The sequence below is a fragment of the Phoxinus phoxinus genome (genome assembly GCF_949152265.1).
Source record: "Phoxinus phoxinus genome assembly, chromosome: 20".
NCBI classification, from domain to species: Eukaryota; Metazoa; Chordata; class Actinopteri; order Cypriniformes; family Leuciscidae; genus Phoxinus; species Phoxinus phoxinus.
The window spans coordinates 27,397,436-27,412,237 of record NC_136895.1 but is presented as its reverse complement, the minus strand read 5'-3'; the positions used below and the strand labels follow the sequence as shown (position 1 = coordinate 27,412,237).

The 14,802-nt window shown below is 38.6% G+C and overlaps 1 protein-coding gene across 1 annotated transcript in view; it reads left to right on the top strand.

Moving 5' to 3' along the window:
• Nucleotides 1–12,936, top strand: part of LOC306987983 (uncharacterized protein) — a 29,107-nt gene extending 16,171 nt beyond the window's left edge. Inside the window, exons 5-8 of the mRNA XM_079592664.1 lie at nt 881–1,210; nt 12,108–12,269; nt 12,408–12,433; nt 12,672–12,936. Coding sequence (XP_079448790.1) covers nt 881–1,210; nt 12,108–12,269; nt 12,408–12,433; nt 12,672–12,722 — 569 coding nt within the window. The 3' untranslated portion in view covers nt 12,723–12,936. The remainder of the gene's footprint in view (nt 1–880; nt 1,211–12,107; nt 12,270–12,407; nt 12,434–12,671) is intronic.
• Nucleotides 12,937–14,802: the final 1,866 nt, after the last annotated feature.

Sequence of the window (14,802 nt, the reverse complement as noted above, 5' to 3'; positions counted from 1 at the left end):
CTCAACGGAAGAATCACGGGTGTGACACGTTTGGCAAAATAGGTCCTAAATAAACCTAAAATTCTCGCGACAGCAGCATGTGTCCAAAGTTTAATCTTAACCGTTCTATTTCATCAGATACGATCTGTAAACAGGGCTTTAAGTGTAAAATACCGAACTTGTCCTTTAACATTTATGATAACCTTTGACAGTTGTGTATCAAAAAGATTTTCAGTTGAGTGTAAAGCAGCATTCAAAGCATGCAACATGCAACTCCAAGTAGCTATGTTGTCTTAAGCTATCTATAATTGAAAGGTTATTTTAATAATAGTCTACAGACAACTTTGGGAGACAGAATAAAAACACAAGAATATATGTGTAAATATTTATTTAAACATGCAATAATACACATTTAAAAAGCTTTGTCATTCGTGAGAAACGAACAGTTAGGAGTAGTTTAGGGCAAAACGCGATCAGAGGCGCTCACGCTAATAATTTCTGTCCCACTCGCTTGTATTGGTCGCCCCGCCCCCGCGATGGTCTCGTGAATATTCATTATAGCTCCACCCATTGGAACCAAATATTTCAGGAACCGAATATATTGTAACACCGGTGCGGTGAGATGGACATGCTCGGCCAGATCCGGCTTGAAGTCGTGAATCTTCGGATGACCGTGACCGTACCGTTCCACCCCTAGTGTATGTGATATATATGACGATTTTTTTTAAAATATCTCCCTAATTCTGAGGTCTCAAGGTTGGCAAGTATGATGTTCATGAAGTGAATGTTCATTGTGAATCCAGACATATCTCTCTACTCAAAATCTTTATGATATGTAGAAAAACATTTTTACAGCACTATTACACATTTGTTTGGCTAATGTTAATTGTTTCTTCTTCAGGTGGGACTGGTGTTGATACAGAAGTGTCAGTGATGGAGGGAGATTCAGTCACTCTTAACACTGGTGTTCAAACAAACCAACAATACAGAATTAAATGGTATTATAATGTCATTCTCATCGCTCTAATCAATGGAGATCTCAGTAATATCTGTACAGATGTTCAGTGTAATGAAGATACTGAGAGATTCGTAGGCAGACTGGAGCTGGATCGTCAGACTGGATCTCTGACCATCACACACACCACAGACACAGACTCTGGAGAATACACACTACAGATCATCAGCAGAAGAGGCAGCAACAGTGAAAAGATCTTCAGTGTTTCTGTTCATGGTGAGTCTTCATGTTTAAAAGCAAGTCTTGTACATAAATCACATCATTAATGTGTTTGATTATTTTTTATTATAATTTATATTATTTTTATTGGTTCGGTAATATTTTTTATATTTTTGAAAGAAGTCTATTAGTTTATTTCAAATAAATGCTGTTTTTTTTTTACTTTCTATTTATCCAAGAATCCTGAAATAAAAATGTAAATAACTGTTTTCAAAATTGATAATAATAATAATGAATGTTTATTGAGCATCATATCAGAATGATTTCTGGAGGATCATGTGACACTGAAGACTGGAGTAATGATGCTTTGATCACAGGAATAAATTACATTTTTCAATATATTAAAATAGAAAACTATTATTTTAAATTGTCATAACAATAATACTTTTTTTAACCAAATAAATGCAGCCTTTGTGAGCATAATTCAATTAAATTCAATTCAAATTTATTTGTATAGCGCTTTTCACAATACATATTGTTTCAAAGCAGCTTTACAGAAAATGCATTTCAGAAATGTACATACAAAAATACAGTTAGTTAATCATAAATTTAGGGCATAACATATCGCCGGCGTTGGGTCGTCCCTTTACAGGCGTCGAGTCGTCTCTTCACAGGCGTTGGGGAATCTGAAGTCTCCATGAGAGGCTGGATACATAACTGGAGCTGACGAACTCTATTTGAGTTATCTCGGGACGCCTAACAACAAAAAAAAGGCAGATGGGAAATAATTAGCGTAGCTTCTGTTCATAATATGAATGCATTTGATCTGATTTAACTTTAGTATAAAAGGTATGAGATGCATTATGTGAATGCTTGGCTAAAGAGATGCGTCTTTAATCTAGTTTTAAACTCTGAGAGCGAGTCTGAGCCTCGGACAGTATCAGGAAGGCTATTCCAGAGTTTAGGAGCTAGATGTGAATACGCACTCCCTCCTTTAGTGGACTTAGTTATCCTAGGTACGACCAGAAGCCTCGAATTTAGCGATCTTAAAGAGCGTGACGGAATATAGGGCGATAGAAGATCTCTTAAATACACAGGAGCTAAACCCATTTAGGGCTTTATAGGTCAGTAACAATACTTTGTAATTGATACGGAACTTAATAGGTAACCAGTGTAGAGATGATAAAATTGGTGTTATATGATCATATTTTCTTGACCTAGTAAGAACTCTAGCGGCTGCATTTTGGACTAACTGTAGCTTGTTTACGGAGGATGCAGGACAACCAGCTAATAAAGCATTACAGTAATCTAGTCTCGAGGTCATGAATGCTTGAACTAACTTTTCTGCATCAGAAACTGATAGCATGTTACGTAGCTTAGCAATGTTTCTGAGGTGGAAAAAGGCTGTTCTTGTGACATATGAAATATGATTTTCAAAAGACAAGTTGCGGTCTAGTATAACACCCAGATATTTTACTGTAGAGGATAAAGTAACAGGACGTCCATCTAGATTAAGGTTGTATTGTAAGAGGTTTTGTGGGCAGATTTTTGGACCAATCAGTAATACCTCCGTTTTATCTGAATTTAATAGAAGAAAATTACACGTCATCCAATATTTTATATCTTTAACACACTCTGTCATTTTAGATAATTTAGTGTTGTCATCTGGTCGTGATGAAATATATAATTGAGTATCATCAGCATAACAGTGGAAACTTATTCCATGTTTCCTTATAATATTTCCAAGTGGCAGCATATAAATTGAGAATAGCAGAGGGCCTAATACAGATCCTTGCGGCACTCCATAATTTACTGACGTTATCTTTGATTTTTCCCCATTTAAATGGACAAAATGGTAACGGTCTGATAGGTACGATCTAAACCAGCTTAATGCCTGTCCCTGAACACCAGTGTAATTTTGAAGTCGATCTAAGAGTATTGTGTGATCTATAGTGTCAAACGCAGCACTAAGATCGAGTAAAACTAGTATTGAGATACAGCCTTGGTCAGAAGCTAAAAGTAAATCATTTGTAATTTTAACGAGTGCAGTTTCTGTGCTATGATGAGGCCTGAATCCTGACTGAAATTTTTCATAGATATCATTTTCTTGCAAGAAAGAGCACAATTGAGCGGACACAACTTTTTCTAGTATTTTAGACATAAATGGAAGATTTGAAATGGGTCTGTAATTTGCTAGGTTATTTGGATCTAATTGTGGTTTCTTAATAAGAGGTTTTATAACTGCCAGCTTGAACGTTTTTGGAACGTGACCTAAAGATAGAGACGAGTTAATAATATTGAGAAGAGGCTCTTCCACTACAGGTAACACTTCTTTCAGTAGTTTAGTGGGTATTGGATCTAATAAACATGTTGTTGGTTTAGATGCAGTGATAAGTTTATTTAGCTCTTCCTGTCCTATAGTTGTTGAAGTGAAGATAATGGGTAGACGCTCAGTCTAGGTGCTAATTCTGGGTTTATCACCAGGTTCACTCAGATGTGTCGGCCAGAACACCACTTAAGGCCAAATATTCCAGAGTATGAAATGAAGAGCTGAGAGAAAGTTCTTATTATTCTGTTTATTCTTTCCTTTTTCTTGTGTGAGTGAGTTTGAGGGTGAATGTAATTTTGAGTGTGTGTGGTTTCTATAAAGAGAGAAACAAAATACAGATGAATAAATGAAACATATACTCATTCCTCCTTAAGCACTATTATACCTTACAAACATAAAATAAATAATAGTCAGAATATGACTATATAGCCTATCTCTTAAACTAAGAATGTAAGCAGAAAGAAAGGATTCAAACACTTATATGGGATTCTCAGATTTCCTACTATGCATTAAGTTACCAATAACGTAGATATAACCTTCTGTCGTCTATAAAATACTTCAAAGCCTCAATAGCGGTCCAGATAATATTTAACACCACTTCATATTTGCTCAACCAAAGTACTGAACATTCATAACAACAAATAATAAAGTATAAACATATCTAAACACGATGCTGTGACATATTTGACCCGACGTACTGAATCAGATGGACCGAAGCTAGAAAGTAACGTACGAACGTAGATATAATCAACACAACGGTCGTGTAGCGACCCTTAAACTCCTAACTCTCATCCATAGCAAATAGCAGAAACAACAGCAGACAAAGAAATACAGTATCACGAGTAATGCAGCAGGTATACTTACTTTCCTCATTGACGCACACTCTGAAGAAAAGTGTCCCTCACAATTATCATCCGACCGACGATCTCTATCTTACAGCATACTAATAACTGTGTGACAACCAACCGACTATCCCTATCGTACTGCATACTAACTGTGCGACGTCAGATATACTATACAAACCAGCGCGCGCTTTACCGTCACAAGCACTGAATAAACGGGAGTAAACATGAAATATAAAGCACAATATGGTCTAAATACTAAATAATTAGTACTAAATAAAAGCAAAACTAACATAACTTTGGGGCCTTTTTTACAGTTGTAAAGCGCTGTAGTTGTTCTTGAGGGGCGATAATTGAGGCTGAATCGTAAGACGCTGTCAAAGATTGTACATTTACAATTGTGTTTCTGATGCTTTCTATTTTCTCAGTGAAGAAATTCATGAAATCATTACTACTAATGTGTAACGGAATATTTTGGTCAGGTGATGTTTGTTTATTTGTTAGTCTAGCCACGGTGTTAAATAAAAACCTTGGATTGTTTTGGTTATTTTCTATTAGTTTGCGGAGATGCTCAGCCCTGGCTGCTTTTAGAGCCTTTTTATAACGTGACATACTGTCTTTCCACGCAATTCTAAAGATCTCTAAATTAGTTTGTTTCCATTTGCGCTCTAAGTTACGAGTTTCTCTCTTGATAACATGCGTAGCACTGTTGTACCATGGTGCTTTAGTTTTCTCTCTAACTTTTTTTAATCTAATTGGTGCAACAATTTCTAATGCACTAGAGAAAATGGTGCTCATACTGCTAGTCATTTCCTCTAGTTCCTCTGTTTGTTTGGGTTCACTGAGGAGCGGAGATAGATCAGGTAAGCTATTCAAGAATCTATCTATAGTGGTTGGAAGGATTGTTCTGCCTGGTCGATAACGCGGCGCAACATGGCACATTTCAGCCGTACGTAGTATGCAAGTTACCATGTAATGATCAGTGACATCATCACTTTGCGGTATAATATCTATATCGGTTGGATCGGTTCCATATGATATAATTAAATCTAGAGTATGATTAAGACGATGAGTGGGACCACTAACGTTTTGCTTGACCCCAAAGGAGTTTAATAAATCTGTAAACGCAGCCCCTAACGCATCATTTGTGTTATCAACGTGTATGTTGAAATCTCCAACAATTATTGCCTTATCGACATTGACCAATAGATCTGAGAGAAAATCTGCAAACTCTTTTAGGAAATCAGCTTAAGGCCCTGGCGGTCTATATACAGTAGCCAAGGCTAGAGATAATAGGGATTTCTTTCTTACATCTGGGAGCGTAACATTTAGCACAAGTACTTCAAATGAATTAAACCTGTGGCCTGTTTTCTGAGTAACATTAAGAATATCTCTATAGATTGTTGCAACACCGCCGCCACGACCAATCAGACGGGGCTCATGCTTATAACCGTATCCTGGTGGAGTGGACTCATTAAGACCAAAATAGTCATTCGATTTAAAGGGTATCTTGCAGGTTTTTTTTTTCTTCAAAATTAATATATAACCTTGTATGAAAATACCATATGAAAAGTAAATGCAGGATTTAAAATCGTTTTGCAAGACATAAGGGCACAAATTTAGTAGAAAACGGGACCGTTTCCTTGACCGTGTTGAAAAAACGCATTTTTTTCACCATCGCGTCATATTACGTCACATGAGGTAGTCGTTTGCCGCCGCCCGCCGGGCTCAGTGCAGAGTAGGTTGGTATTCAGTTGGAGCGGTCGTGATTCAGTGTGTTTTCGGTGATTATTGTATTTCAATTAATCATCGTTGTGGTAAATGATTGTGAATTATGGCCTGTCAGGACATCGAGTCCACAGGTTTCCGAAGAATCCGAACAAGAAAAAGGACGTTGCTATCTCCCGTGCGCGTTTTGTGCAGGGTAACGTTAAGAGACGGGACTTCCCTTCTGCATCTGCTTTAAAAAAACGCGGTAGTGTGTAGCGTTCACTAAAGACCGGATTATTATAAACTCGGCGACATGGAGTTATATGGTGACGGCGATATGTGCACACTGTCCCGGCTCCTTCATCGGGTCGCCCGGTCCGCCGTCAGATTGTGTTTCGGCCGCAGGCGGGAAACATGACGGTCACGGATCCGTCAGAGATCACTTATTGTACATCTGTTTTACAAAATGCATACATGTATCTGTCTTAATGTGCCTTGTCTTAATTTAATTAACATATCCTACATAAACTTGTAATGTAATGCATTTATGTGTTTGTTATTAGTCTGCAGCCGACACTTATTATAAATATAATATATTAAGTTAATTTCAATTCATACATTAATCTAAGTTCTTGTTAAAGAGACCCAAGATGGAATACTATGGTTGAAATTTATAAAGTTTATAAATGACAAAACAGAGAGAACAAAAATATTTTTTAACCCGTAATTGCAAAACGAAAACGGTTGTTGTATTTTTTGCAACAAAAAAATAAATAAATATATATATATAGACTTTTTGCCCTTTCATTAAACATTTAAAATATTCACAAATTAATATGGATTTTTTGTTGTTGTTGATTTTACAATTTTTCTAAGACAAAATTAGAACCTGGAAATTATATATTTTTCCCGCAGAGCTGAATGAGAAGAGCCATAGCAATGTGATTTATAGGTGAGTTAGGCTAATAATAATAAATGTGTCTGAAAAAATAACGAGGCATTTTAATTGTTTATTAATAAACTATTGTTTTCTAAATCAGTGTCGGCAAAAAAACATCTCCATCTCCGCTGTTAAGCGGATGCACCTTAAGAGAAATGCACCTTTCATACGCATTACATAATCAGAAGGTATTAGCTTTCTTTACGCGTTTCCATTGTGCGTATTTTCAATTCGCAATTTCAATTTGCGCAATTTGAATGGAAACGCAGCTACTGACAGTAATGCAGCGTCTAGGTTTAACAACCATATTAAACTAGACGAAATAAGCTTAAAATGGCTTAGGAACTATAGGCTATTAAGAGGTGGATAAACGCACTTTGGATGTGAGTAAACGCTATTTCAGAATTTTGGGAGGTGCGCAAATGGCGTTTACGTGCGTTTAGCCTCCACTACATCCCTGATTGTCACCAAATGGGGCTATTCAAAGCCTTTATAAAGTCCCTCTTCCTCTTGAAACGGTCTCCTAATGGCTGACATACACAACACATGCAGGTAAGGGTCTAAATAATAGCTTTACTTTTGCCTGATACATGATAATAATCTGTACACTATTGTGATCTGAGCATAGTGTTATACATATCGTCGGCTAACGTGAATAAATCTATAAGCTACACTGTTCTCTCATCGAGACTCGACTCCTGCCCTGTTCTCCTCACACCACAGCTCAATGTGTCTCCTCTGACCGTTGTTCAGTCTAATCCTGGCCTGTCTACTCTCTTGGCTTCATATGAGGCTCATAATTATATGGCTGAGGTCCGTCATACGAGTAAACATTTAGGCTACAATTTCCTGAGCGTCCGAACTGTCATTGCGATCCATTGCTTTCCTATTGTTTACTTTGACCGCTCTGCCTCATGTTACGTCACTTCCGGTTTGGCGGTTTTCAAACGCGGAAGTAAAATTTTCCTCACAAAAACGACTCCAGAAGCCTAAATAGCGTTTTATAAGTATATGTTCATATTTAAATATAGTTCCTACATTATTTTTCTATACATTGGCTCACTGGGTACTCTAACCTGCAACATAGCCTTTAAGCCAGGTTTCAGTAAGACAACGTACATCGAAGCTATTATCTGTGACCATTTAATTTACAATAACCGCCTTAGGTGTAAGTGATCTAATGTTTAGAAGACCTAGCTTTAGAAATTGTTTTTGTTCACTAATATTGAGATTTTCTGGTTTAATCACAATTAGATTTTTCTTAGATCCTACAGTAGATTTATTGTTTGGCCTCACTAAACGAGGAATAGACACAGTTTCTATATAGTGTTCTACACTGGTACTTATATCAATTAATTTGGGACAGCAAAGAATGTGATTTGGACTTTGACTTACTAGTCATATGGTGTGTAACGTCTTGGAGATGTTGTCCGACAGGATAGCCGCTCCGATTCTGCTGGGGTGCAGGCCATCAGCACGGTAGAGCCTAGGTCGCTCCCAAAACAGATTCCAATTATTTACAAAGAGCAGTCTCTGTTCATTACACCATGACATCAACCATTCATTTAGTGCAAACAATCTACTGAACCTTTCTTGTCCTTGTCGGTACGTGGGAAGCGGTCCAGACACGACGATCTTTGCTTCAGGCGATGTTCTGCGTACCGTCTCGATCAGGCTCCTGTAGTCCCTCTTCAGAACCTCCGTCTGCCGCAGCCTGATGTCGTTCACCCCCGCGTGCAGCACGACAGCTCCGACGCGCTCGTCACCGTTCAGGATCTCGGGGACCTGCGCAGCGACATCGAGAACACGAGCACCAGGAAAGCAGTGAGTGCGCACCATACCTTTACCTGAGGTAGCGCGGACATGCCGGACGATGGAACTGCCGATGATCACAGCGTCGTCGCGTTCCGTCTCGCGAAGAGGGGAGAAACGGTTCCGGGTGGAGATCTCGAAGACCGGGAGGGGCGGAGAGGTCCTTGCTCTGGTCCTGGCTCGTGTCTTCCGCTGTGGCATCATCCAGGGTCCATGGTGCTGTGTCGGTGCCGGAGTAAATGAAACCAGGGATGCTCGGGTCCTGTGCAGAGAAACACACGGAGTAGAAGAGGTCGGAGTCGAAAAGTTACTAACCACTGACTTGTGGTGATCGGCGCGTGATGCTTCAAGCGCTGATCGTCGGTCTCGCAGCTCGGCCTGCCTCCCCAGCAGATCACGGATCTGCTTCTCCACGGACTCCAGCCGCACCGAATGCAGTTCAAACGTGTCCTCACCTGCACTCAGAGGTAGACACACATCCGATATATTCGCCATTATAACAATAAATTAGCAGTGATACTACCAATATCACTACTAATTTAGGACAGAAATCATGGATAGAACCCGTATCCTTTCAGTGATACGAGTGTAAATAAGACGAAGGATAGGCGAGACCACGCGCGCAATGCTAGCGGGCTAACGTTACAGATAGTAACGGAAGTTCGGAAAGTTGGATATAACTAGCGATATCAAAGTAATCCGATTGTTTTTTATAGAGAGTAGTATCGGAGATATGTTCACACGCGGGAAAAATAGAAAATGCTCGTTTATAAATGAGTGTAAAGAAGAAAATCAAGGATTTATGAATCAATTCGACTGAGCTCCACACACAAACAACGCGCTCAGTCGCGACGCATGCGCACAACTGAGACTTATAAATAAGAGACTTACAAAAAACAACAACTATTGACTGGTAGTGCAGATCATTTCTTCAAACACACATTTACTCTTAAACTGTAATTTATAGCTTTAACTTCAAATTCATTGCATTATGATTTAAAAACAAATATTGGTGTTAGATTAAACTGGTAGATTTTTGTTCTGGTCAATATCATCTCTGAACACTTTCTTTTATCATCAGTTTAAATACATCTATTTTTACATACTCAGTTTTTTTGTTTTTATTTCACCAAGAATCCAAAGTGCAGTGGATTTGAAGTTAACATAAAATATGTTCATAAAATGTTTCAACCCAGTAAATGTTTTCATTGAGGTCTGTTTGACAAAAGTCTTCTTTACATGCACATCAAATGACACACAATTGTCACAACAAACAAGTTCTGCTGCTCACATTTCTTACAATATATTCACACCAGGAAAGTCCGATAGTTCACTTGCTTTGGTCCGGACCAAATACATTTTTTTTTTTTTTTTGGTACGGTTCGCTTTCACACTGCTCTTTTTGCAAGTGAACCAAAATTTGTAAACAAAACCACACGTGTGCTAAGGTCGTCCATTCATTGGACAAGGACAAGGAGCTCAGCTATTGTATATACTGCTAATAAGTGCTGTCAACGTTAACGCTTGCGATAAAGTTTGACCAGTTTAACTTAAATCAACGCAGCACCCCTAACACACACACACACCACCCTTGTATTGTAACTATTGTTACATTATATGAACTCGCTCGTGTTCATACAAATGCTTTTAAAGCATTTATGCGCGATTAGACTAAAGAGAACGCTCTGTATGTGAATGTCCTGATGCGCACACACTCATTCATTCCATTCCAATGATGCACACACGACGCGCAGAAAGACGCGCAACAGTATCGTGTGGCCAGACAGCGCGCCGGAATGAAATTCTCTTTCGCACTTGAACGAACAATAACACAAACCATTATGCCAAAATGAAGTAAATCAACAACAGATCACTTTCCCATAACGCAACTCCGACTACGGAGGCCTGTTAACTCAAAGGCGCAGAGCTTTCTTGCAATTGGGTCGGTTCATGTTCACATCGTAAACGAACGGTACCAGAGTTCGTTTGGAACCGTACCGAGACCACCTCTTCAGCTGGGTCTCGGTTCGGTTGTTTGGTCCGCACCCGAGTTCGATTGCTGAATATTCACTTAAGTGTTTCTGTGCTGGTGTTTCCAGTTTCCAGTGCTTGATGCTGTTTCAGCTGCTAGTTCTTCTTAGACACACAAGATGACGCCATTTACCAGTTAAAGGAACACTTCACCCATTTGCATTAGACTTTGTATCTTTAGAAACCCAGTCACATTTTCGAATGGTCATGGTTTATTCCCTTATTTTCCTCTGAGATGGGAGAAATAAGGATTTAAGTGTTCCACTTCCTGCTTTTTATGACGCAAAAATCGTCATTTTGCGTCATAAAAAGCAGGAAGTCAAATTTCTTTGAATAAGGGAAAGACTACAAACACTAGCTCATCATTTATCCAGTAGAAGGCGCTGTTCCGCATGTTTTCAACCCGCCCATAGAGGGATCTCACTCACAGAATGTACAAATAGTGTCAGCCATTCTTTAAGCTAAGCTAACAGTTTCTTATTCTGTGGAGAAAGCTGAGTAGTAGCGGTGACCATCCTCTTTTTCCCGGACATGTCCGGCCGTCGAGATCGTCCAAAATGTCCAGGATTCGGCTTTTGCTTTCTGCAGTCGCTCGCATTCATAGTTTACATGCACACCTTTTGTTTCAATCTAACTGAATTCATCCCGATCGGTGAATCTGAATGTAGTGTTTACATGAACGCTAAACAAGTGATCGTTTGATGTGCGTTTTAACATTGCTAGGAAAATTCCCTCTCCTCCGTGAGAGATACGAGACCGATGCGTCTCACAGGCGCCGGCGCCACTCATCAGTAATCACGCCGCCGGGCTCGCATCGTTCTCCGCGGCCGTCAGTCTCGTTCCTGCTCGCCACAGTAAACATGAGGAATGGCGACTGAAGAACGCAAAAGCCGAATCCTGGACATTTTGGGCGACATCAAAATACTGGGCAGACTCACGGAGACTCACTAGTAGCATAGCCTTGTTGTTTACTGCGATCTCTTACCGGTATAGGCGTGGCCTCCTAGGGCAGCGAAGCAAGTGCATTCTGGGAGTTGTTGTCTTTCATCCCCATAAGCCAAAAATACATTTTCTGGCTTTTCTCAGTCTAGAAGGCTCCAAATTCAAAAATATTTTCACATTCCTTCTACATAAATGACCCATTTTAAATACACATTCATCTTTCCAGAGGTGAAGTGTTCCTTTAAATCAACATCATACAACTGATGACCAAAGTAGAAACGGACAAAAATACTGTTGAAGTTGATGTATAAGTTACTTTTTTAAATAACAATGACTGTCTGTGTTTAGCTTTTTCAGATCCAGATCCAGGTCCAGGTTCGACTCCAGCTCCAGATCCAGGTCCAGATCCATTCCAGCCAGGAATATATGTTACTGTTGCTGTTACTGTTTTTGCTGTTCTTGCGACTGTTGCTGTGATTTGCTGTTGCAAGTGCAGAGCAAGAAGGACCGGTGAGTGTAACATAGAAATAATTTAATAAGATGGAAATATGAGATTGAAAAACACCTTTAAAAGATGTGAGAATTTTCTATTTTTTACTCTTACCAAAGTAATGTGTTTAATTGAGTTTGTTGTTTTTCCTCCAAAAGCTAACCGGACGAATCGCAATACACAGGTGAGAAACTACATGAACTGAATCTGTCTGACTGCAGAACAGCTGATTACATGTTTGTGTGATTTTATATTATATAATTAGAATAATTTATTTACATAATATTTCAAGCATTTAAATGTGCTAAAAGTTTAGTAAAGATAAATTATTTTAATAAATGTGAAGAGAAACATCGTACATTTTAAGATATTTCATAACTTTTTTAAATTTGACCTTCTGTGAATCTGTGTTTAATGTACAGGCAAGTGGAGCTGAAGACTCGTCCCCTGATCAGAGAGACACTTTTATGTGAAGACTCTCAGTGACTCGAACCTTAATCAGACTGAGGCGGCCAATGAGACGTCTACGTGACATTTATTATATTTATACTTTCATTAAAAGAGAACTTGAAGAGAAGATGGGAAACGAGAAGAAACTCGCATCGCTCACAGAGAAAGAATGTCGCGATGCCAAGATTTCATTAGTTGGCACAAATGCTAGTAAAATTTCACATTTTCAAAAATTTCAACATTGGTTGGAGAAGTGTGTTCGGTTGCTCAAACGCTCGAGTTTTATTCGGTTTTCCAACTGTACGGTGATTAAGAATGAAACGGCTAGAGTTTATTCACACCTCTACTATTGAATCCAGCGTATCATCAGTTGCTCGGATTCGCTTTCATGGTGCTGTCAAGTACAACTTGCAGTCTAAACTAAACATTATTGGCTATTTTAAAAGGAGAGTAGCATTAAATATTTCCCGTCTTAGCTCCTGTCTGAGTGGAAATTACGTCAACGCATCAAACAAACCTGTGCATTCCAAGGCCTTTCAGTGAGACTTTAATAACAGCAGCATTTACACTGCAAGACCTGCTTATGTGTACATTCATTTATAACAGGTTGTGAACATGAATTTGTTCAAAATGTTTATCTTGAAGAAGTATTCGAGTAATTCCATACTGAAAGAGAAATGCTCTTCACGGAGAAGAGCACACAGGTCACGCCAATACCAATACTGGTAATGTTATTAGGGCTGTCAATTGATTAATTTTTTTTATCGCGATTAATCGCATGATTCCCATGAGTTAACTCGTGATTAATCGCACATTTTTCATTTGTTCTAAATGTACCTTAAATTAATACTTTTCAAGTTTGTAATACTCTAATCATTATGGGCATGGATAAATATGGATGCTTTATGCAAAGGTATGTTTATTATTGAAACCCAGTGTTGGGCAAGTTACTTTTAAAAAGTAATTAGTTACAGTTACTAGTTACTTCTTCCAAAAAATAACTAAACTAGTTACTCAGTTACAAATTTTAAAAGTAACTCGTTACTTAAAGGTAGGGTAGGTAGGATTTATATAAAAACTTTTTACCAAATTTGATTAAACTTTCTATATATATCAATGCATAATTAAAATGTAAGTACTCTGATAAAAAGAGTATAAAAATCGAGTGACTCTAGACCGTTTAATCTTCATTAAACACAGCTCATTATTTCCATTCGGGACGAATCACAGGATTGGCTTGCGCGACTGTCACTCGACGTCGCCATGACTACCGCTGTTATTACTGGCTCTGCCCACGTGCGCGCAGTCGCGCACCCGTTTTCAGGTGGGAGTGAATGGAATTAATGAGTTGTGTTTAATGAAGATTAAACGGTCTAGAGTCACTCGATTTTTATACTCTTTTTATCAGAGTACTTACATTTTAATTATGCATTGGTATATAAAGACAGTTTAAACAAATTTGAATAAAAGTTTTTTTTAGACAATTCTGACCTACCCTACCTTTAAGAAAGTAACTATTGCGTTACTTTCAAGTAAAATGTAATTTTTAAATGCTCAAATGTGACCCCACCTCTACCCCTCTTTAACGGAACTTAAAATACATGTGCATGTTCAATTATTTATGATAAATCTGAATATTATAATGAAATGGACACTTAATACAATACATTATTAACAGAAACATGAAACATTGTACACGCATCTAAAAAAAATGTGTTGCTGTGGGGAACTAGTAGGCTACTTGGATTATTTGGGCTCGTCGCCATACCGGTCTCTCGTTGACTGACAGGCTTGTGTTGTTCCTTGTGTGTCCTGTCCTGTCCGACTATGCGTTATGATGGGTCGTTCGCAATTCATGAGCGTTAGTGATGATGGGTCGTTCGCGAATGAGCGTTAGTGATGATGGATCGACTCGTTCGCGAATGAGCTTTTGATGGGTCGTTCGCGTTTCGCGAATGAGCCGACTCTAAGAGCTGGATCTTTTAGGTGAACGTCGGGAGCTGGCTCGCATATCTGAAGAGCCGACTCTATTTTTACAAATTTAGCCTATAGAAATTAAATAATTATGTAATAAAAAGTTAAATATTATAGTCAAAGTCATTT